The sequence below is a fragment of the Oncorhynchus mykiss genome, chromosome 28 (genome assembly GCF_013265735.2).
Source record: "Oncorhynchus mykiss isolate Arlee chromosome 28, USDA_OmykA_1.1, whole genome shotgun sequence".
Taxonomy (NCBI): domain Eukaryota; kingdom Metazoa; phylum Chordata; class Actinopteri; order Salmoniformes; family Salmonidae; genus Oncorhynchus; species Oncorhynchus mykiss.
This window is the reverse complement of record NC_048592.1, coordinates 26,190,617-26,216,377: the sequence shown is the minus strand read 5'-3', so window position 1 is coordinate 26,216,377 and position 25,761 is coordinate 26,190,617. Positions and strand designations below refer to the sequence as shown.

The 25,761-nt window shown below is 43.4% G+C and overlaps 1 protein-coding gene across 1 annotated transcript in view; it reads left to right on the top strand.

The window, feature by feature from the left end:
• The window catches only part of LOC110508193 (glypican-1), a 136,478-nt gene that overhangs the window by 50,527 nt on the left and 60,190 nt on the right, over window positions 1-25,761 (top strand). Inside the window, exon 3 of the mRNA XM_036965987.1 lies at window positions 21,466-21,624. Coding sequence (XP_036821882.1) covers window positions 21,466-21,624 — 159 coding nt within the window. The remainder of the gene's footprint in view (window positions 1-21,465; window positions 21,625-25,761) is intronic.

The following is a 25,761-nucleotide window of genomic DNA, read 5'->3' as shown; positions in this document are numbered from 1 at the left end:
TCAGTCAACACATATATCTTAAGAATATCATTGAATATAATTGAACGTTTTCGTTTCTCTTAGAATAAAAAACTTAGTGTAACAACAGTTTATGTAAGTATTATGCTACAGTCAAGTTACAGCTTCTTCTGACCAAGTAGAAACAAATAAAGAATGTGCGTGCAGGACAGAGGAATAGCAATTCTTACACTATTGTTCAATCACCTTCTTCATACTCATCATTCAGTTAATTGAAATTCAATTTTGAAGTCGTGCACAATTATCAGTTTCTATTTGGTTTATATCGCCCATTCATTGACAGCATTCATTCAGGTAGAGACACATTAGCACCTTGGGACCCAAAAGCATAATCAGTGCTCTAACTCCCCCTTGTGGTGGTCTGGAGCAATGAAGCAGTGACGCAGGGTAATGTACTAAACGACAAATTACCTTTAAATCCCGCAGCATAATCTCAAAACTTTTCATTGAGCAACCACTGTATGTCTATTGACATGTCTGTATATAGTTGTTGCAGTGACATCATGAACATTCTATTGTTGTTCCACATCAAACTTGTCTTGTTGTTATGAAAAAGTATAAACACAAAAACGACAGGCTACATGACATCAGCAGCCTGGTGGTCCAAAATAGCATAACTGGTGTATTTTAACACCAATAAACCCATCCGTTTAAAAATGAACTAAGTATATGTCAATCTAGCAAACCAGGCAACTAAAAGCAACTTTCTAAACAATGTTTTGGTTTGTTTCTAGCTTGTTAGCTACCTAGCAGACGTTAAGTTAGCTGGCTAGCCAGTTCAAATAATGAACATATCATATACAGTAGCTGACAGCGTCTTAACTTTTGCTAATTTGGATTCATTATTAGAGGAAAATAACTCACAACAAGATCATTAATTACAAGTTAATGGCAATCTAATTACAGAAAATAGCTTACGGTTGTGAGTGTGACAAAATAAAAGCAGGGCATTCTACTGGAACATTTTTGAACTTGTGCACTCTCTCGTTGGCCTAACGTTATATCCTAATTTGACTTTAGTGCAGGTCATGTTGTTCTTCACATTACCGTCTCTGGTAAACCCACATTATATCAAATAAAATATGTTTATTTGTCACATGCGCAGGATACAGAAGGTGTAAACTGTACAGTGAAATGGTTACTTGCATAGTAGAGTCTTTTGTTTAGACATGTAGCTAGCTAAACAATGAACCACATTCCCAACTCATAACATTACTAGCCTGCATGAATCTACAGGTAGCTAAAGCTAACCAATTATGTTCAATGTTAGCTAGCTAGTTAACATCAGGCTATAACTAGCAATGCAAATGGCTCTGAGATACAAATAATATTACTACACAGATCATACACGTAACGTTAGCTAGCTAGCTAACAGTACGCTTTAACTTGCAATGAAAATGAATTTCTGACAAAATTAGAAACTTATAATATCTGAAAATGTAGCTAGCTAGACTCTCTTAAATGGATGAACGCTTCTCCCTTTCTGTCAAAGATGCCATGGTTGCCCTTGGTTTGCAGATGTAATCTGAAGAGAGGTATTTTATATAACAGCCTTCTGTGTGTTCTCTTTTCCACTGCCTCCGCATATTTGCAAAAAAACACCAGAATTTTCTCCATCTCCTTCGCTATCATACTCTGCTTCCACTGGGCATTCCATTGATTTCAAAACTTGGTCCTTCAGAAAGTGGAAAGCATTAGCAACACTTTTGCAGTTCTTCGTGATATCATTCAACACCTGCATAGGATCGGAATATCACACCTGCCGGACAGGTACAGGATGGCAACAACAACTGCCCGAGTTACACCAGGAACGCACATCAGTGCTCAGACTGTCCGCAATAGGCTGAGAGAGGCTGGACTGAGGGCTTGTAGGCCTGTTGTAAGGCAGGTCCTCACCAGACATCACCGGCAACAACTTTGCCTCTGGGCACAAACCCACCATCGCTGGACCAGACAGGACTGGCAAAAAGTGCTCTTCACTGATGAGTCACGGTTTTGTTTCAACAGGGGTGATGGTCGGATTTGCGTTTATCGTCGAAGGAATGAGCGTTACACCGAGGTCTGTGCTCTGGAGCGGGATCGATTTGGAGGTGGAGGGTCCATCATGGTCTGGGGCGGTGTGTCACAGCAATCATCGGACTCAGCTTGTTGTCATTGCAAGCAATCTCAACGCTGTACATTACAGGGTAGACATCCTTCTCCCTCATGTGGTACCCTTCCTGCAGGCTCCTCCTGACATGACCCTCCAGCATGACAATGCCACCAGCCATACTGCTTGTTCTGTGTGTGATTTCCTGCAAGACAGGAATGTCAGTGTTCTGCCATGGCCAGCGAAGAGCCCGGATCTCAATCCCATTGAGCACGCCTGGGACCTGTTGGATCGGAGGATGAGGGCTAGGGCCATTCCCCCCAGAAATGTCCGGGAACTTGCAGGTGCCTTGGTGGAAGAGTGGGATAATATCTCACAGCAAGAACTGGCAAATCTGGTGCAGTCCATGAGGAAGAGATGCATTGCAGTACTTAATGCATCTGGTGGCAACACCAGACTGTTACTTTTGATTTTGACACCCCCTTTGTTCAGGGACACATTATTCCATTTCTGTTACATGTCTGTGGAATTTGTTCAGTTTATGTCTCAGTTGTTGAATCTTGTTATGTTCATACAAATATTTACAGTTGAAAAAAAAAAAGACAGTTGACAGTGAGTTGACAGTGAGAGGACGTTTTATCTTTAGGTTGTATGTGTGGTTTCTCCATCTCTCTCTCTCTCTCTCTCTCTCTCTGTCCTCTGGTTCTCCCTCTGGTCTGTCAGCCTGTGGTGTATCTGCCGTACAGCTCACCTAGCAGACAGCTCATCTAGCAGACAGCTCACCTTGCAGACAGCTCACCTAGCAGAGAGCTCACCTAGCAGACAGCTAAACTTGCAGACAGCTCACCTAGCAGACAGCTCACCTAGCAGACAGCTCACCTAGCAGACAGCTCACCTTGCAGACAGCTCACCTAGCAGACAGCTCACCTAGCAACCTAGCAGACAGCTCACCTTGCAGACAGCTCACCTAGCAGACAGCTCACCTTGCAGACAGCTCACCTAGCAGATAGCTCACCTTGCAGATAGCTCACCTTGCAGACAGCTCACCTAGCAGATAGCTCACCTTGCAGATAGCTCACCTAGCAGATAGCTCACCTAGCAGACAGCTCACCTTGCAGACAGCTCACCTAGCAACCTAGCAGACAGCTCACCTTGCAGACAGCTCACCTAGCAGACAGCTCACCTAGCAGATAGCTCACCTAGCAGAGGCTGGGTGTTCTCTAAACTGAGCCAGACAGGTCTTTCAAAGCACGAATGGGCTCAAGGAACCCACACGCACGCACGTATGCACACACAGAGATGTATGCACACACACACACATACATTTTATTTATTTGTACTTTTATTTAGACAGGGGGGGCATAAACTGGGGGCATAACAACTACAATTATTTTCCCAGGTCAGTGGAGACCTGCGGAACCTCCAGAACCAGCCAGTCCAGAGAGCATCTGAAAATTGCTGGATCTCCAATTAATATGTGAGCTGAGGTAGTGGGGGAGTCTCTGAAGAACCGGTTTATATACAAACAAAGTAGTCAATGTTGGGTCCTTCTGGTAGTCAGAGACTCACAGTCAACAGAACTATACAAAATGTAATGAGTTGTATGAAAACTGTCCCCAGTGATAATGCAGTGCTGAGTGATAATCAAGTACTGGGAGAAGCGTTGCTTGAACAATCTTCCTTCTACTTTCCAAAGTGAGGCAGGATTTATTTCCATTAAGGAAACCAATCTTAATAGTCAGCTTTTTTGTCTCACACACACACACACACACACACACACACACACACACACACACACACACACACACACACACACACACACACACACACACACACACACACACACACACCAAGATGTTGGTGGCTATTTAACAGAAACATTTGAGGATGCTGTGGAAATCCACAGCCCCTCAAATAGTTTAGTACCCAGTGCAGGGCTCAAGGATGTGTGTGTGTTTTCCAGTAAGTGGTGGACGTGTTTAACTATTCTTGTGGGACCAGACAAAGATTTGACCAACTGGGGACATTTTGTTGGTCCCCACGAGGTCAAATGCTATTTCTAGGGGGTTTAAGGTTAAGGTTAGAATTAGTGTCAGGATTAGAATTACGTTAAGGTTTAGGGTTAGGAGCTAGGGTTAGGTTTATGAGCTAGGGTTAGGTTTTTGGGTTAAGGTTAGTGTTAGGATAAGAGTATGGGTTAGGGTTAAGGTTATGGTTAGTGTTAGGATAAGAGTATGGGTTAGGGTTAAGGTTCTGGGTTAGGGAAAATATGATTTTGAATGAGACGGAATTGTGTGTCCCCTCGAGATTAGCTGTACAAGACTGTGTGTGTTTGTATGTGTGTGTTCCAGTAAGTAGTGTGTGTGTATCTGTGTGTGTGTGTGTGTTCCAGTAAGTGGTGTGTGTGTGCCCTGTGAGGAGGTGGATAGGTTTAGGAAGCATAACCCAGAGGCCAGCCAGCCAGCCTGCCACCAACCAGCTAGCCACCAGCCAGCCAGCAAGCCAACAGGCCAGCCAGCCTCCAGCCAGCCAGCCAGCCAGTCTCCCACCAGTCAGCCACCAGCCAACCAGCCAGCCACCAGTAGTAATGTGTAATGGCCTACTGCTGGAGGGAGGAAGCTATTTATGTTGCCAACCTCTAGATCACATTTCATGACCAGCCTGATGATCAGACCACGCACCAAGGGGCTATTATTACGGCGGCCTGGGTGGGCCGTAGTCGGAGGGGTGTGTGTGTGTGTGTGAGAGAGAGAGAGAGGGGGGAGAAACAGAGAGACCGAGAACAAAATAAATAAATACATCAAGAGAAAGTCCCCTAACCTCTACTGTATCCTGGTGATATCCCACAATTGTAACTCTGAATCCACTTATGGGTGACAGCCAGCCTCTCTTGGGCCGTGACTAAGGACTGGGTTGTGGTTAGTATTTCTATTCACTGGGTCACAGTCACCGGATTATTGGACCGTCTTTAGGTAAATCCCAGGATTATTGGAGATAATAAATGCAAAAAGTTTAGTAACCACTGCTTTAGTTTTTGCCTGGTTTGTTTTCTAATCCTCAGTAGGACAATAGTGACGTCGTCATCATCTCCTCCCTGGTTATTTGGGTAGTTCCCTTAGCACTGACAGCTGTGGAATATGCACACTCTGGCACAACTCCCTGGATTAGGATTATAATCCATGAGGGCATCAGTGCCCCCACGCACACACCACTGTAATCTGAAAGTTATTGATACAATAGCAATCTGAGATTACCAGAGACAATCAGACCAGTGATCAGTGAGGGTTACTTGTTAGAGATGAGGAATTACATGATCACTATGTCAACAGGTGTGTCCATACACTGTGGTATACATTTTAGTCATCATCAGAAACCTTGTTGACATGGACTACTCAACCCTGTTATGGCCCTATTATGCCTTCTTAACCGTATACCAAACAGGTACAAACATATTAAAGAACCATATGTGTCAGTGACTCAGTTTATGAACCCTGATTTATCATGATGCGTCTGTTTTGGGACTTAGTCAAGCCGGATCAACTAAGAGTGATCAGTGTGTTCCCATGGGGTTATTTGTACCCTGTATTGCATTTGTGACCTTTATAGTTGTGAGTATGGGGGCAAAACTTTCCCAGATTTTCCAGAAATCTTGTTTGGAGGATTCACAAATGTCCTGCTTTTCCCTTAACATACAAGTTATCTTCCAAACAATCTTCCAACCAATATTCCATTCTTCCATTTCTGGAAAACCGGGGATTTTTTGGGAATGTTGCTGGATTCGTGCAATCCTATTTGTTGGTACAGAGAGCTCCGAGAACTGATTTGGCTGTCCTTCAACGAGGCCAAAGCTTTTCTCCAGTAATCAGTATCTGTGACATACCGTTTCTATGGCAACAGGTTGTTATTTTGTCAATCTCAGAGTAATTTGTCATGATGGAGCATCATAGATATGGCACTGAAGGACAAATACAACAGATTGCTTTTCCTGTTATTTGTAGATTCTTTGTCAAAAGATAGACAGATTCTTTTAAATGTTTGTCGAGAAGAGACATCCATTTTCAAATGTTTGGGCAATAGTCTTCAGCTATTCAGTGTCTGGAGGTTACAATAATGTAGGCAATTTGCATAATTGGTTAAATATTGTAGCACTATATTTACAATTTCTGTTAAAATCGTTTTTAGACAGCCGTCTTAGGTGGTCCTTTCAAATATCAACTGGTCATTACTTCATTGTGCAGTTCTCTTGGGTACTGCCCCCTCTCTTTTCTCTCTATCCCCTTCTCTTCTCTCCCTCCCTCTCTTCTTCCCCCTGACTCTTGTGTTAACCTCTGTCACAACGGCCCAGACCGATAATTGAGAGAATCCAGCAATGAACCCCTTTGAGTCTCTCTTTTTTTCCTCTTTCATTTCTCCCCACATCCCCCCTTTCTTTAAAAGCCCTGTCTGTCTGTTTCTGGCCAGGGTTTATCTGAGTGTGCGCAACATTATTTAGTTTCCCCCTATTGGCTTTTAATAGGAGTCTTCCTCCTGGTGGCCTGTGATAAATGAATGGCCTGAGAATTGCTCCCTGTTGAGAGGCTCTGTCAGTGTGTGTATGTGTCGAAGGAGGAAGTGACGAGGGGGAACACGGGAACACGTCCTCTCATAGGGGGTTAAGGGAGAGACATAAGGACATGGTAGACTGCTCTGCTGGGGTGTGAGTTGGGCTTTTAGTTTAGTTTATTAATTTGACCATTTAAAAAAAACAATCACAGAAAAAACTTGAAAAAGTCATACATGCACATGAGTAAAATCATGGAGGATAACACACACTAAAGTCTAGGACTTATTTCCATTGTGGTCTTCTTGAGACAAGATGGCTAGACAAGATGGAACACAGTATGGCAGTGAAATAATACAACTAAAACATAGAAAAAGAACATCTATCTCCTCATTCCAGTTACATTATAGGGGTTATTCATATGGGCAAAGAAGACATCAAACATAGTTTTACTTTATTTTTAAAGCTGCCAAGAGAGGACGTGGTTTTTATGGGCAGAGGCAACTCATTCCATTCTGAGGCTCCAGTATACAAGAAAGTACCTTTCCCAGCATTACTCCTGAACCTGTATAAGCACACATCAGCAACACCTGATCTGGTGCTGTGATTGTGTGCATCCCTAACACTAGGAAAGTAATCACTTACATATCTGGGAGCAGGACCATAAATACAGTGCCTTGCGAAAGTATTCGGCCCCCTTGAACTTTGCGACCTTTTGCCACATTTTAAGCTTCAAACATAAAGATATAAAACTGTATTTTTTTTGTGAAGAATCAACAACAAGTGGGACACAATCATGAAGTGGAACGACATTTATTGGATATTTCAAACTTTTTTAACAAATCAAAAACTGAAGAATTGGGCGTGCAAAATTATTCAGCCCCCTTAAGTTAATACTTTGTAGCGCCACCTTTTGCTGCAATTACAGCTGTAAGTCGCTTGGGGTATGTCTCTATCAGTTTTGCACATCGAGAGACTGACATTTTTTCCCATTCCTCCTTGCAAAACAGCTCGAGCTCAGTGAGGTTGGATGGAGAGCATTTGTGAACAGCAGTTTTCAGTTCTTTCCACAGATTCTCGATTGGATTCAGGTCTGGACTTTGACTTGGCCATTCTAACACCTGGATATGTTTATTTTTGAACCATTCCATTGTAGATTTTGCTTTATGTTTTGGATAATTGTCTTGTTGGAAGACAAATCTCCGTCCCAGTCTCAGGTCTTTTGCAGACTCCATCAGGTTTTCTTCCAGAATGGTCCTGTATTTGGCTCCATCCATCTTCCCATCAATTTTAACCATCTTCCCTGTCCCTGCTGAAGAAAAGCAGGCCCAAACCATGATGCTGCCACCACAATGTTTGACAGTGGGGATGGTGTGTTCAGGGTGATGAGCTGTGTTGCTTTTACGCCAAACATAACGTTTTGCATTGTTGCCAAAAAGTTCAATTTTGGTTTCATCTGACCAGAGCACCTTCTTCCACATGTTTGGTGTGTCTCCCAGGTGGCTTGTGGCAAACTTTAAACTACACTTTTTATGGATATCTTTAAGAAATGGCTTTCTTCTTGCCACTCTTCCATAAAGGCCAGATTTGTGCAATATGTTGTCCTATGGACAGAGTCTCCCACCTCAGCTGTAGATCTCTGCAGTTCATCCAGAGTGATCATGGGCCTCTTGGCTGCATCTCTGATCAGTCTTCTCCTTGTATGAGCTGAAAGTTTAGAGGGACGGCCAGGTCTTGGTAGATTTGCAGTGGTCTGATACTCCTTCCATTTCAATATTATCGCTTGCACAGTGCTCCTTGGGATGTTTAAAGCTTGGGAAATCTTTTTGTATCCAAATCCGGCTTTAAACTTCTTCACAACAGTATCTCGGACCTGCCTGGTGTGTTCCTTGTTCTTCATGATGCTCTCTGCGCTTTTAACGGACCTCTGAGACTATCACAGTGCAGGTGCATTTATACGGAGACTTGATTACACACAGGTGGATTGTATTTATCATCATTAGTCATTTAGGTCAACATTGGATCATTCAGAGATCCTCACTGAACTTCTGGAGAGAGTTTGCTGCACTGAAAGTAAAGGGGCTGAATAATTTTGCACGGCCAATTTTTCAGTTTTTGATATGTTAAAAAAGTTTGAAATATCCAATAAATGTCGTTCCACTTCATGATTGTGTCCCACTTGTTGTTGATTCTTCACAAAAAAATACAGTTTTATATCTTTATGTTTGAAGCCTGAAATGTGGCAAAAGGTCGCAAAGTTCAAGGGGGCCGAATACTTTCGCAAGGCACTGTACTTCTGTAAACCAAACCTAGTCTAATCTGGGACACCCTAGCCTCATCAGGCATTGCGTGAGTACATGGACTCACCTTCAATACTACCCTGATCAGCTTATTTTGGGCTATCTTGAGCTTCCCCTTCATAAGTTTAGATAAGCCCCCAAACCAGGAAGTATGCTAGTAGTCAAAATGGCATTGAATGAGGCCAGTAGCTAGTACTTTCACAGAGTCCTTATCAAGCAGCTTGGACTTTTTAGCCAAAAACGTAGTCCTGGCATTAACCTTCCCTAGCACTATATTGGCCATGCTCACACCTCCCAAGCTTCCATCAAGGATACATCCCAAGTAGCTAACAGAAGTTTTAGTAGTCAGCACCCCGCCCCCTAATTCCACACTGATTTCAGAGGACCTACTCAATTTAGGTCTGGATCCAAAAATAATTGCCCCAGTTTTCCCTAAGTGCAGAGATAGCTTATTATCTCCAAGCCATTTTCTAATGTTAGTAAGCTCTGTGCTCTCCAACATAGTTTTACTTTTGTGAGACACCAAAAGTGTAGAGTCATCTGCATAAAGAAAAAGACGGCAAGAACGAGCATCTTTCATATCGTTAATATACAATAAAAACAGCAGAGGCCCAAGCACGCTCCCCTGCGGTACACCACAACTCATTGGTTTTGCCTGAGACAGTGAACCATTAAACTCTACTACTTGCTCCCTTCCTGATAAGTAGGACTTTACCCAGTGTTAGAGGGATACTGCTTAACCCCAGTGCCTCCAGTTTGGAGATTAGGAGACAGTGGTTAACTGTATCAAAGGCCTTCTGTAGGTCAAGCAGTACCCTCATCAATCTCGTTCCTGTTGAAGTCAGTCAAGTCAAGTAGACATGAATCAGTGGAGTATGTTTTTCTAAAACCCGACTTAAAATCATACATTAGACCCTGTTTGTTAACATATTCATACATTGTACATGTACTCTTGTACTCTTTCCAGGATATTTGATGTTTCACAGGCCTATAATTCCCAGGTTCAGACTTTATCCCCTTATACAGAGGTATAACTTTAGGGAAAGGTATCTTGTTCAAGAGAGAGATTAACAATATGCGTAATACAAGGGCCAATTTGCTCAGCAGAATCTATTAGAAACCTTGCAGGAATATTATCCAGGCATGTGGCTTTGGAGCGTTTAAACTCTGCCAGCATACTGACTATTTTTCTTTTGTTGTTTGTTTAATTATTTTTTTTTTTTACCCCTTTTTCTCCCCAATTTCGTGGTATCCAATTGTTTAGTAGCTACTATCTTGTCTCATCCCTACAACTCACATACGGCTCGGGAGAGACAAAGGTTGAAAGTCATGCATCCTCCAATACACAACCCAACCAAGCCGCACTGCTTCTTAACACAGCACCATCCAAACCAATGTGTCGTAGGAAACACTGTGCACCTGGCAACCTTAGTTAGCGTGCACGGCCCACCACAGGAGTCGCCCGGCCCGCCACAGGAGTCGCTGGTGCGCGATGAGACAAGGATTTCCCTACCGGCCAAACCCTCCTTAACCCGGACGATGCTAGGCCAATTGTGCGTCGCCCCACGGACCTCCCGGTCATGGCCGGTTACAACAGAGCCTGGGCGCGAACCCAGAGTCTCTGGTGGCACAGCTGGCGCTGCAGTACAGCGCCCTTAACCACCCAGGAGACTGCATACGGACTATTTTGGCTGTTGCTTCCTTTGTAAAAGAAAAAAGTTTGGCTGAACCCCTAACTCAACATAATACTTCTTGACTTGGTTGCTTCCATACAAACCAGAACTGGTGGGCAGCTTGCTAACCAGCTTGCTGGCAACAGAAGTAAAAAAAATAGTTGAATTCATTGGCAACCTCTGCTTTTTCATATACCATCTCCCCTTGATGTTCAGTCCAATACTGTTTAGTTTGTTTTTGGTAGTGCTACTACAGCCTAGTTCCTTAAATGATTTCCAAAGCTTTTTAGGGTCATTTTTGTTCTCAATGATTTTCTCAGCAAAGTAACCCCTCTTAGCTTCATCCACCCTGCTCTGTGCTTCATTTCTGTGACGTTTATATGGGACAAAATCATGCTGCTCTTGAGAGTTCTTACATTTTTTAAAGGCCTTATTCCTTGCTTGGATAGATTCTAAAATCTCATGATTAAACCAAGGGCTAGATCTCTGCTTTACCCTGACCTGTCTAATGGGAGCCATCACATCCACCACATCAAGGAATCTACATTTAAAGACTTCCCAGGCACTGTCTACCCTTACACTATCTAGCACAGGTGACCAGTCAATTTTACCCACTTCCTCACTAAACTTTTCATCACAATATTTTTTGAGTCCTCTGATTCTAACGGTTGTGTGACACTTAAATGTATCTTATTTTTTATTTTTTTAATGTAATAAAATGATCACTGATTCCATAGACTATTACTCCACGCTGCGATATTTTAGATTTATCAGACACCAATATTTAGTCAATCGTACTTTGCACTGTTTCACATATCCTGGTGGGATCTTTTGTCATTTGGGTCAGAGCAAGTGATCTACAAAAGTGCACAAATACATTGTGGGTTGGGCTATTCTTTTTGTAGACATCAGTATTGAAATCCCCCAACAAAATGATTTCCTTCAACAGGGAATCATTACAGTTTGATAACACAATTTCAAGACCTTCATAGAATGCATTCTGATTGGGCGGCCTGTAACACACCCCCAACAAAATCGTCTTGTATTGGGAAGGCAGATATCCAGCCAGACAATCTCCAGATCAGCGGTTAAGTCTGATCTGACGTTAAAAGCAATGTCTGATCTTACAAACGCACATATCCCCCCACCGTTCTGATTCCGATCCTTCCGGACAACAGAGTAATTACAAACAGATGAACAGTCACAAACAGATTAATCTAACCATACCTCAGTATATCAGAAGATTTGCAAACCAACAGGTGTATCTCATCGATTTTCGGTAGTAGGCTTCTGAAGTTTAAGTGCACAAAATGTAAGCCCTTCTACCCAAAGACCTCATTGAATTCCTGATCCACTTGTAACTGAACTCCCACTGTGCTGCCATCTTCCCACTGCACTGCCTCCGGTGGCCTCTCTGTCGCCATGGAGCACCCCATCGTGCCACTCCATCGTCCTCACAACCGTGTCCCCCCTCACTCGCCTCTGGTGGCCTCCGCTCCGCTGGGGACACCCCCTCCTCCGGTGCACTCTCCACCCTCGGTAAGACCTCTGGTCCCACTCCACCTTCAGTGCTCACACACCCCGCGGGTACAGCACATCGACAGCAACGGTAAGCTTCATTGACCCCTTGCCCAAAGCTAGAATCGCTGCATTTTAGATGAATCCACTGCGCGCATTCCAAACATACCACATCTTTGCTGTTACTCTTCATCCACCGTTCGAAAGAGGAGGATGGGTACATAGGCCGTTTGATGGGGTTCAAGATAAAGTGAGGTCCAGGGTATTGATGGATATCACCTGATAAGAGAAGGCATAGAGTTATTATAAGATCTCCACCATGAATTAGAGATTTCAGACTGGCTTTCGATGATCGTTTTGGTTTATGCCAAGGTGCCATGAAAGTTTGGTATATAACATTCCTTCCTGGGTGCTGGGTGCCATCAAAAGTGTTTGCATGACTGAGAAATTGCAGATGTAATTATTTCCAGTGACATTTTAAACAAACACATAAAGTAAAAGTGCTGCCACCATGCCGAACCTGCCGGTAGCAGGGCTCACTGTTGCACCTGGTGGCCAGTTTCCACGTAATCTCCCAACGTCCTCAGACATGCACGGACGTGGAATACTGATTTGTTTCATGGGTGACCTGGCTGGAGCTGCAGCCTTTCAGCAGTGTGTGTGAGTGTGTGTGTTCGTTTTGTTGTTGTTGTTACTCGAAACATAAATAATGTACACATGTGGCACAACATCTTTGTGATTATTCCTCCAAACCTATAAATAATTAAGAAGGAAAGTCAGTTCCTTTGGAACCCTCCTTTTTTGAGTCATACCATATGCCCTTTTCTCATTTCCTCATTTCCCCTGTGCTTTCTGAAAGACTAATACCGCAGCCTCCAAAATAACATGACCTACCCACTAACAGAGAGCTCTACCAACACCTCCAACTCTCAATGTGCTCTGAAAGGTAATAATGTTCATAGGATAATATTACAAGAGAGTAGACTATCGATACCTCTCATCTGAAAGGTGTTTCCACCAGAGTAATATGTGTTCTTCAGTTAGAAGACGGTTGTGATTGCCAGTGTTCTCTGTGAAGGAAATGGGGTGTGAGTGATGACTGACGAGGAGGGGACGGAGAGGACCGTTAAAGAACGCTGCTTCCTCAATCTGCTTTATCGTCTGATTGAAAGTGTTTTGGCTGGCTCACACACGCACACGCACACACACACGCACACACACACACACACACATTGATTGATGCAGTGCACACACAGACACAACTGTACAAACACCCCCACACACACATATAGACTAATAGCAGGCTACAGTTAAATGAGGGCAAAATGTTTGGCTTTAACAGTTGAGGTTCAGCACAGCAGATTAATATCTTTGATCAGTAAAACTGTTTGGCTTTTACAGTTTTTAACAATCACTTTGGCACTAATTTCAGAACATTGTGGTCATTTTTCAAAACTCTAGACACAAAACTCAAAACGGTCGTCATTTTTAATACAGGCTGTCCAATGTTCAAAACATTGCATTGTGCATTCATATCTTTAAAGAAACCTTGCACTTGCAGAATCGTTGGTTCAAATAACTCATTTATCATGAAATACCATAGGAACATTCATTTAGATCACCCACACACAAGATACCGATAGTTTCACTGTGTCGTTGTTCGTACAATCATTAAATATTGTAGTACAAAATATGTGATACATGTTTCATTATCCTACTACACGTAAATGCATCACTGTAAAATAACTAGTAGAGAGAATACTACAGACACAGTGGAATCATTGAACAAAATATGACATTTATTGATGAAATACAATAAAATCACAACATAGGTTTCTTTGAATCAAAGCAAAAATAATTAGCAACAAAAAAATTTAAAAACAGTTAAAGGTCAACTGCAGGTTCCTCACCTGGCTTACTGTAAAACATCACTGCAGTGTTCCTCACCTGGCTTACTGTAAAACATCACTGCAGTGTTCCTCACCTGGCTTACTGTAAAACATCACTGCAGTGTTCCTCACCTGGCTTACTGTAAAATATCACTGCAGTGTTCCTCACCTGGCTTACTGTAACATATCACTGCAGTGTTCCTCACCTGGCTTACTGTAAAACATCACTGCAGTGTTCCTCACCTGGCTTACTGTAAAACATCACTGCAGTGTTCCTCACCTGGCTTACTGTAAAACATCACTGCAGTGTTCCTCACCTGGCTTACTGTAAAATATCACTGCAGTGTTCCTCACCTGGCTTACTGTAAAACATCACTGCAGTGTTCCTCACCTGGCTTACTGTAAAACATCACTGCAGTGTTCCTCACCTGGCTTACTGTAAAAAGCAAAACAAAAGATTGATAACTGTACTTCTATATTTCCCTCAACCCTGTCTTGTGGATTTGGCCACAGTTTCTCATCCACATCACAATGGATGTTTTCATTAGCCAAACATCTTGGGAAGAAACTTCGGGCGAATCCAGGCATGACACTGGTCTGCCGTGATGTCATTGCATGCGTCATCCATGGCCTGGAGAAGGGCGCCTTGTTCGTGAAGGCGCCTATAATATACCTTCCACCTCCATGTGGAGAAAAATTCCTCAATCGGGTTAAGGAAAGGAGAGTTTGGGGGTAAGTACAGGGTGGTAAATTGTGGTTGGGCCTGAAACCATGCTTACACCATTTGAGCATGGTGGAACCTGACATTATCCCACACAATGACATAGGTCATGCCATCAGCTCTACAGACCTGATTTAGCTCATCAAGGAAGGTTACATTCGAACAGCGAATCATGTGGCTGCCTGCAACTCAATATGTAGAGTATATAGAGTAGAGAGCTTTAGATATTGTACGACCAAACATTAGAACAGGCAAGATGAGTAATCTAAGCAACTTTGACCGTGGTATGAATGTTAATGTCACACATGGTGATTCCAGCATCTCAGAAACAGCTGCTTTCCTGGGATTTTTATGCACTACAGTCTCTAGAGTTTACAGAGAATGGTGCGATAAACAAAACACATTCAGTGAGCGGCAGTTCTGTGGGCAAAACACCTTGTTAATGAGAGAGGTCAGATGAGAATGTCCAGACTCATTCAAGCTAACAGAAAGGCCACAAATGCTCAAATAACAGCTGTTTAAAACAGTGGTGTGCAGAAGGGCATCTCTTAACGTACAACACCGTGAATAATTCAGGCTGTTGTGGAGGCAAAAGGGGGTCTTACCCAGTACTAGATAGGTGTCCCTAATAAAGTGGCAGGGGGGTGTACAGTAATGTTAAATCTGAAAACATGGTCTGGAAAAGTAGTACATGGGACCATAGAGACAGTGATAAAGAATGATGATGTAATATTACATCCATAGATAATGTAGTCCAATTGGTTTATGTTCCACAGTAATTGGTGTCAATGGTTCTCGTTATCCTGAAACTTTCTGATCTAAACATGGAATATTGTTTGTCAGTTTCCACAAAACTATGCATTAAGAGTAATACAACAGTTACTTATCATTTTGAGCAGTTGTATCAATTGATAGTTAGATCATTGTAATGAAATGAATAGACAGTCATCTCAGATATAATGTGTGACTTGCATTTAGAAATGGTAATACTTTGATGTTATGTTGTGTCATTTTGAACAGGTGATTTTAGTTCAATGAACAAATTATCTTAGCTTTATGTGTTTTCCAAGCAATTGGAAAATAGTGTTAGTTTTGAAACATTTGCATTTTGATCATTAGTTGTGAGTTTTGTGTCCAGAGTTTTGAAAAATGACATCAAGGTTCCGAAATTAGTGCCAAAGTGATTGTAAAAAACTGTATTCTCCTCCACATTCCCCTAAACATACACACCCTTCTAGATGGCGGTTGTGTAAACATACACACCCTTCTAGATGGTGGTTGTGTAAACATACACACCTTTCTAGATGGCGGTTGTGTAAACATACACACCTTTCTAGATGGCGGTTGTGTAAACATACACACCCTTCTAGATGGCGGTTGTGTAAACATACACACCCTTCTAGATGGCGGTTGTGTAAACATACACACCTTTCTAGATGGCGGTTGTGTAAACATACACACCCTTCTAGATGGCGGTTGTGTAAACATACACACCCTTCTAGATGGCGGTTGTGTAAACATACACACCCTTCTAGATGGCGGTTGTGTAAACATACACACCCTTCTAGATGGCGGTTGTGTAAACATACACACCCTTCTAGATGGCGGTTGTGTAAACATACACACCCTTCTAGATGGCGGTTGTGTAAACATACACACCCTTCTAGATGGCGGTTGTGTAAACATACACACCCTTCTAGATGGCGGTTGTGTAAACATACACACCCTTCTAGATGGCGGTTGTGTAAACATACACACCCTTCTGAAGACACACCATGTGATTCTAAATGGACACTATTGGACGCCTGAAAGAAAATCACTATAACTAACACTCTGTGTGTTCACTAAGTCATACTCACTGTGTGACATTGTGTAATAGACTATCATTGATCAGTGTGCAGCCAGGTGTTACTCAATCGACAAGCAGTCTCTGCTTATCAGACCCAGTGTGCGTGTGCGTGTGTGTGTATTAGTGTTCCAACTTACTTAGCTCAGATGTCCTTCATACAGCAGGCAGCAGGCACACTGAGCTGGAAGAGATGGCTGGCCCAGGCAGGTATTTAGAAAGACTGTCCCAGAGGCTGACAGATTGCAGCCAGCCTAGCACCCCCCCCTCCCCCTCCCCCTCCCCACCACCACACACAACCTTCCCTTAACACACTCATGTGTCAGAGAGATGAGTGTATGAGTCTGTAGTGGTCTTGATGTAATTGCAGTGACATGGTGAGATCAGGGCTGCTCAATGTCCCTGTACCGTCCACATTGACCTGTTCTCCTCTCCCTCAAATTGACAACCCTGGCTAGTAGACACACTGACAAAGGACTGATGAGTCACTTCAGTACTATTTACACACACACTGTGGCAACAACACACACACACACACACACACAATGACATATACTTGCCAACACATTCACTCACATGGACACACAAGTCAAACTCAAGGACCCCCACACATAGATCGATGCAGTGCACACCACACGCAGACACAACTGTACAAACACCCACACCACACACATATTGATTAATGGCAGGCTACAGTTAAATGAGGGCAAAATGTTTGGCTTTAACAGTTGAGGTTCAGTATAGCAGATTAATATCTTTGATCAGTAAAACAGTTGGTCTTTTATTCTCCTCCACATTCCCCTCAGTGGGTGAACATACACACCATTCTGAAGACACACCATGTGATTATAATGTGCACAACATCCTATTCACTGTGTAACGTTGTGGAATAGACTATCATTGATCACTGTGCAGCCAGTTGGTACGCAATCGACAAGCAGTCTTTATCCTAGTCCGGGAGCAGTACAATCATAGCACTGTCACTCTGTGTGTGTGTGTGTGTGTGTGTGTGTGTTCGTACGTGTGTATAGCGTTCTTTCTGAGTTCTAGAACATTCCCTTTTGAAAGGACATTGAATAAGATGTCCAGTAATTTAAGAGTTGGTCAGTCTGCAGTCGGACATCTCTCTCCCCTAGAGAGAATGCAGCAATATGATCTGTATAAAAATGTTTTTCTTTGTTAGTTACAGCCCACGCTCTCCATCTCACCGTGGCAAGGATAGAGCAGCCATCAAAGTATGTGTGTGCGAGAGCGAGAAAGATAGTGTGTGTGTGTGTGTGTCAGAAGCTTAATACTGCCTCTTCAAAAGGGGAATGTAATTAAACAGTGTAAGGACGTTGGCTCCATCTGACTGTACGCTTATTGTGTGTGTGGGTAGACGTGAAGATGTTTGGAATGCGGTAAAGGATCTCTTCAGAATCTATTCGGTTGAATCGTTAAAATATTCACTTGATTTTTAATTGGCTGATAACTGTTCCCCATCTCCACACTGTGTGAGGCCTATGTGTGAATGTTTGCAGAATGTTTATTGCCTAATGCCAAATAGCAACAAGGTGTATAATTAAGCAACAAGGCCTGAGGGGGTGTGGTATATGACCAATATACCACGGCTAATGGCTGTTCTTATGCAAGACGCAACATGGAGTGCCTGGATACAGTCCTTAGCCATGGTATATTGGCCATATACTTCAAACCCCCGAGGTGCCTTATTGCTATTATAAACTGGTTACCATCTTAATTAGAGCAGTAAAAATATACAGTGTGGGAAAAAAGTATTTGATCCCCTGCTGTACGTTTGCCCACTGACAAAGAAATGATCAGTCTATAATTTTAATGGTAGGTTTAATTGAACAGTGAGAGACAGAATAACAAAAAAATCCAGAAAAACATGTCAAAAATGTTATAAATTGATTTGCATTTTAATGAAGGAAATAAGTATTTCACGCCCTCTCAATCAGAAAGATTTCTGGCTCCCAGTCTTTTATACAGGTAACGAGCTGAGATTAGGAGCACACTCTTAAAGGGAGTGCTCCTAATCTCAGTGTGTTACCTGTACAAAAGACACCTGTCCACAGAAGCAATCAATCAGATTCCAAACTCTCCACCATGGCCAAGACCAAAGAGCTCTCCAAGGATGTCAGGGACAAGATTGTAGACCTACACAAGGCTGGAATGGGCTACAAGACCATCACCAAGCAGCTTGGTGAGAAGGTGACAACAGTTGATGCGATTATTCGCAAATGGAAGAAACACAAAAGAACTGTCAATCTCCCTCGGCCTGGGGCTCCATGCAAGATCTCACCTCGTGGAGTTGCAATGATCATGAGAACGGTGAGGAATCAGCCCAGAACTACACGGGAGGATCTTGTCAATGATCTCAAGGCAGCTGGGACCATAGTCACCAAGAAAACAATTGATAACACATTACGCCGTGGGGGACTGAAATCCCGCAAGGTCCCCCTGCTCAAGAAAGCACATATACAGTGCCTTGCGAAAGTATTCGGCCCCCTTGAACTTTGCGACCTTTTGCCACATTTCAGGCTTCAAACATAAAGATATAAAACTGTATTTTTTTGTGAAGAATCAACAACAAGTGGGACACAATCATGAAGTGGAACGACATTTATTGGATATTTCAAACTTTTTTAACAAATCAAAAACTGAAAAATTGGAAGAAAAATTGAAGATTACGCACAAATTTAGACAAAGGACACCGGGCGGACCCCTGGAAAATGTAGTCTCTTATGGCCAATCTTCCAATGATATGCCTACAAATACGTCACAATGCTGCCGACATCTTGGGGAAACGGCAGAAGGTCTAAGCTTATTCCTGTCGCATTCACAGCCATAGAAGGAGACATTAGAAAACAGAGCTTCAGAAATTCTGCTCATTTCCTGTTTGACTTATCATCTTGGTTTCGCCTGTAGAATGAGTTCTGGGGCACTTACAGACAAAATCTTTGCAGATTCTGAAACTTCAGAGTGTTTTCTTTCCAAAACTGTCAAGAATATGCATAGTCGAGCATCTTTTCGTGACAAAATATCGCGCTTAAAACGGGAACGTTTTTTATCCAAAAATGAAATAGCGCCCCTAGAGATGCAACTGGTTAAAGGCCAGATTTGTGCAATATGTTGTCCTATGGACAGAGTCTCCCACCTCAGCTGTAGATCTCTGCAGTTCATCCAGAGTGATCATGGGCCTCTTGGCTGCATCTCTGATCAGTCTTCTCCTTGTATGAGCTGAAAGTTTAGAGGGACGGCCAGGTCTTGGTAGATTTGCAGTGGTCTGATACTCCTTCCATTTCAATATTATCGCTTGCACAGTGCTCCTTGGGATGTTTAAAACTTGGGAAATATTTTGTATCCAAATTCGGCTTTAAACTTCTTCACAACATTATCTCGGACCTGCCTGGTGTGTTCCTTGTTCTTCATGATGCTCTCTGCGCTTTTAACGGACCTCTGAGACTATCACAGTGCAGGTGCATTTATACGGAGACTTGATTACACACAGGTGGATTGTATTTATCATCATTAGTCATTTCGGTCAACATTGGATCATTCAGAGATCCTCACTGAACTTCTGGAGAGAGTTTGCTGCACTGAAAGTAAAGGGGCTGAATAATTTTGCACGCCCAATTTTTCAGTTTTTGATTTGTTAAAAAAGTTTGAAATATCCAATAAATGTCGTTCCACTTCATGATTGTGTCCCACTTGTTGTTGATTCTTCACAAAAAATACAGTTTTATATCTTTATGTTTGAAGCCTGAAATGTGGCAAAAGGTCGCAAAGTTCAAGGGGGCCGAATACTTTCGCAAGGCACTGTACATGTCTGTCTGAAGTTTGTCAATGAACATCTGAATGATTCAGAGGACAACTGGGTGAAAGTGTTGTGGTCAGATGAGACCAAAATGGAGCTCTTTGTCATCAACTCAACTCGCTGTGTTTGGCGGTGGAGGAATGCTGCCTATGACCCCAAGAACACCATCCTCACCGTCAAACATGGAGGTGGAAACATTATGCTTTGGGGGTGTTTTTCTGCTAAGGGGACAGGACAACTTCACCGCATCAAAGGGACGATGGACGGGGCCATGTACCGTCAAATCTTGGGTGAGAACCTCCTTCCCTCAACCAGGGCATTGAAAATAGGTCGTGGATGGGTATTCCAGCATGACAATGACCCAAAACACACGGCCAAGGCAACAAAGGAGTGGATCAAGAAAAAGCACATTAAGCTCCTGGAGTGGCCTAGCCAGTCTCCAGACCTTAATCCCATAGCAAATCTGTGGAGGGAGCTGAAGGTTCGAGTTGCCAAACGTCAGCCTCGAAACCTTAATGACTTGGAGAAGATCTGCAAAGAGGAGTGGGACAAAATCCCTCCTCAGATGTGTGCAAACCTGGTGGCCAACTACAAGAAACGTCTGACCTCTGTGATTGCCAACAAGGGTTTTGCCACCAAGTACTAAGTCATGTTTTGCAGAGGGGTCAAATACTTATTTCCCTCATTAAAATGCAAATCAATTTCTAAAATTTTTGACATGCGTTTTTCTGGATTTTTGTTGTTGTTATTCTGTCTCTCACTGTTCAAATAAACCTACCATTAAAATTATAGACTGATCATTTCTTTGTCAGTGGGCAAACGTACAAAATCAGCAGGGGATCAAATACTTTTTCCCCTCACTGTATGTTTTGTCATACCTGTGGTATACGGTCTAATATACCACGGCTGTCAGGTAATCAGTATGCAGGGCTCGAACCACCCAGTTTATAATATGTCAACTACGCCCGTAACTACTTCAAAGAGCGATGCATTCCTTTCAAGGCTAGAGTTAAGGTTTTCCTGAACTACTCTCTCCTGTCTCTCCCTCCTCTAGGAGAGCACCTGAGGATCTGTCCCCAGGGCTACACGTGTTGCACCAGTGTCATGGAGGACAGCCTATCCAATCTGAGTCGCACAGAGATGGAGGGCCTGATCAGAGACGCTGGACGGGCCCTGCAAGCCTCCCTCAATGGACAGTACAAAGTCTTCGATGGTGAGTGGGGGATTGAGGAAGGGAGGGAGGGGGAAGGATGGAGGGGGTAGGAAGACAGGGGAGAAAGAGAGAGATGGAAGGTCTGATCATAGAGGCTGGATGAGCCCCGCAAGCCTCACTCAATGGACAGTACAAGGTCTGTGATGGGGAGTACTGCAGGACACAGGGAGGAATGGAGGGAGGAAGGCAGGCAGAGAGACGGAGGGAGGACCAGAGGGAGGCTGGCAGGGAGACAGAGGGAGGAATGGAGGGAGGCAGGCAGGCAGGAAGACAGAGGGAGGAATGGAGGGAGGCAGGCAGGGAGACAGAGGGAGGAATGGAGGGAGGCAGGCAGGGAGAAAGAGGGGGGACTGGAGGGAGACAGAGGGAGGAGGGAGGGAGGCAGGCAGGGAGACAGGGAGACAAAGGGAGGGAGGCAGGCAGGGAGACAGAGGGAGGACTGCAGGGAGGCAGGCAGGCAGGGAGACAGGCAGGGAGAGGGAGGGAGTACTGGAGGGAGGCAGGCAGGGAGACAGAGGGAGGAATGGAGGGAGGCAGGCAGGCAGGGAGACGGAGGGAGGACCAGAGGGAGGCTGGCAGGGAGACAGAGGGAGGAATGGAGGGAGGCAGGCAGGCAGGAAGACAGAGGGAGGAATGGAGGGAGGCAGGCAGGGAGACAGAGGGAGGAATGGAGGGAGGCAGGCAGGGAGAAAGAGGGGGGACTGGAGGGAGACAGAGGGAGGAGGGAGGGAGGCAGGCAGGGAGACAGGGAGACAAAGGGAGGGAGGCAGGCAGGGAGACAGAGGGAGGACTGCAGGGAGGCAGGCAGGCAGGGAGACAGGCAGGGAGAGGGAGGGAGTACTGGAGGGAGGCAGGCAGGGAGACAGAGGGAGGAATGGAGGGAGGCAGGCAGGCAGGGAGACAGGCAGGGAGACAGAGGGAGGGAGGCAGGCAAGGAGACAGGGAGACAGAGGGAGGGAGACAGGCAGGGAGACAGGGAGACAAAGGGAGGGAGGCAGGCAGGGAGACAGAGGGAGGACTGGAGGGAGGCAGGCAGGGAGACAGAGGGAGGACTTTATCACTGTGAGCTGTTTCCTACGGAACCATAGTGTCAGAAGTCACTTTATTTCAGGGAGAGTGTTTTTCATTGCGCATGCTGCAAGTAGTCCAGACAGAACAGCTGGGCTGTCTCCATCTCCACTCCCTCTATCCCTCTGTTCCAACCATCTCTCCATACACAACACACTCCACACATCATCCCTTGCTTTTCCTCTCCTCCGCCTACTCAAGTCTCTCTCAACCATCAGTCTCAACTCCCAGAGTATGTCATAATCTGCTTTTGTCCTTTGGAGGGAAATCCATGTCTCCACGACATGAAGGATCACAAGTACACACACACACACACACACACACACACACACACACACACACACACACACACACACACACACACACACACACACACACACACACACACACACACACACACACACACACACACACACACACACTCCAGAGTTCACCACAGCTTCAGAGTGTGTGTGAGAAGATAATATTGCCTTAATCCTTCTTGATTGATGAGGAATCTCACACATGTAGTGTAGAGTATAGAGGTGACCTAACCTTAAGCTACCTAAATTACACACCGTACAGAGAGCACGAGAGCAGTATCAATATACTGTACTATAATGTCATAACCACTCACAATTTATGTTTGAGAAGTGGGGGTCTATTTGTGTAGCATGTACAGTATACATACCAATGTATGATATCATGCCATTTGAATATTAAATGCATTGATATCATACCATGTTATATACATTCATGACTACTGTATGTTTAATGTACAGTTGTGTATTTATTTTTAGTGAGGGTGAAAGTTAAGCTGTTCTGTGACTCAGGATGTAGGGGAAAGACTGATCCCAGATTGAAGTGATTAGAATGCGCAGTGATTGGAACATTGATGATTATTTACGTTTAGTGATACACTACAGTCTGTTCCAGTCGATATGGGGTGACTAAGCATCTGTCTCTGTGCTCTACTCGTTCCCCTGGCTGATTGGGATTGAGCTGTCATCTGGATCTGTGATCTGTTTGTCAGCCTGACCTTTCTGGCCTCATACTGATTAGAGGCTGAGTGACGTCTGTTTACTGTACAATCTGCTATCATTCTCTCTCGCTCATTCTCTCTTGGCCCACTCTGCCCAGAGTGTTGAAGCAATGCCAGAGCAGCATTGGGCTCATTTCACAGACAACCTGTCCAAAACATACAAATACACTCACACACACACACACACACACACACACACACACTGAAACACACCACACACGGCCCATCCAAGACACACAAACACTTTCTCTGTGTGTTTATGTGCTTTAGAAGTATCTGGAAGGCACAGCTCATTCACAGTCACACAGTGGTGATTAACAACAGAGAGCACACAGAAACGCTCCGTCAAGCATCACTCACTCAGCTATGTAAACACACTAACGATGTGCTTCAAACAGACACACACACCCAAGCATGGATGCACACTCACACACACGCCCAAACATGATTGCATGCATGGAAACACAGGCAAGTGTGCACACACACAAGCACACACTCAAAAATGATGCATCACAATTGTTATACTTTAAGATGCACTATGCAGAAATCGCGCAGCCATTTCCTGGTTGCTATAATTCTAATATTTCACCTAATTTCAGTTTATGTCAGAAAACAAGCAGTCATTGTGTATAGAATCATTGTACCGCTGTGAAATATATTTTCCATAAGCAAAATATTGTATATTCAGCTGTTTGAAGCTGGTGTACAAAACCAAAAGTAAAAGAGGCAAAAACAAAACTTCAGAAGGGGAGGCATAGAAATAGCACACATAGAACAGATCTACCGCTTCTTAGACTTTCAACTGGAATGAATGATCTACAACTCACATTTCTATGTGAATTTGGTTGGTTACATATTGTAGCTTTAAAATATGATTTATTTTAATCAATTTAAAATAGACAACAACCTACATTTATCAAACTTACTATACTTACTGATCCTCTCTTATTAGGGGTGGCAGGTTGCCTAGTGGTTAGAGCGTTGGGCCAGTAACCAAAAGGTTGCTAGATCAAGTCCCTGAGCTGACAAGGTAAAAATCTGTCATTCTACCCCTGAACAAGGCAGTTAACCCACTGTTCCTAAGCTGTCATTGTAATTAAGAATTTGTTCTTAACTGACTTGCCTAGTTAAATAAAGATAACATATATATTTTTTACATTATTTTTATCTTAATACTACTTCTACTAAAAACATCAGAGATTTCCAGGAAGTCCATCTCTGCAGCCAACCCCAACACCCCTGGAATGGATTCCAGTTTCTTCCTCTCTTCATCAGAAAATAACCACGGGTCCCCTGAGCTCACATGCAGCTTGTAGAACTCCCTCCTGTAAAACGCCATCTTGCGCCTCATGTCCATGTGCTTGTGGAACAGACGCTGTTTCTCCTGCTCAGGCAGGTGCTGGTTGTGGTAGCTAGATATCTGAGAAACTCGGGAGGACCTGACCTAAAGTCACACATAAACCCAGTTCTACTGTAGATGTACCTAAATGCATTCTAAACATGGATTCTTGAGAACTACACCAAATTAAGCAATTCACGTTTTGATTCTTACCATTGATGACGACAGGAAGCTACTGTGCCATCCATGGTAGAGACGTGAAATTATTTGAAGAAGCTCATTGTTGAAAAATTTACAATCTTGGATAACAGAAGCAAGTCACACAACTAGGTTTGGGGTTGTTCCCACAAACTAAGTTTCAAATCAATATGACCTACAGTGACTATCAACCAAACATTCTAACTTTCAACATTCTACTAGAGTTGTTATTTTCAATTATGATGTCATCATATTCAATTGTAAGTGTATTAATATGAATTTATTTGAAAAATAATGGATTTTAATTCAATGTTGTTGTCATATCAACCCAAAAATTAGAAATTCAAACATTCTACCAACTGTTGCTTTGGTTGATTTTGTATTTGTATGATTCAGAATTACCATGACAACGAAAAAGAGTGAAATGAATCAGTGTGTGTGCATCATCATGTAAAATCTCTTTTACATTGAAACCACCATACAAATATTTATATATTTATATATTTACAGA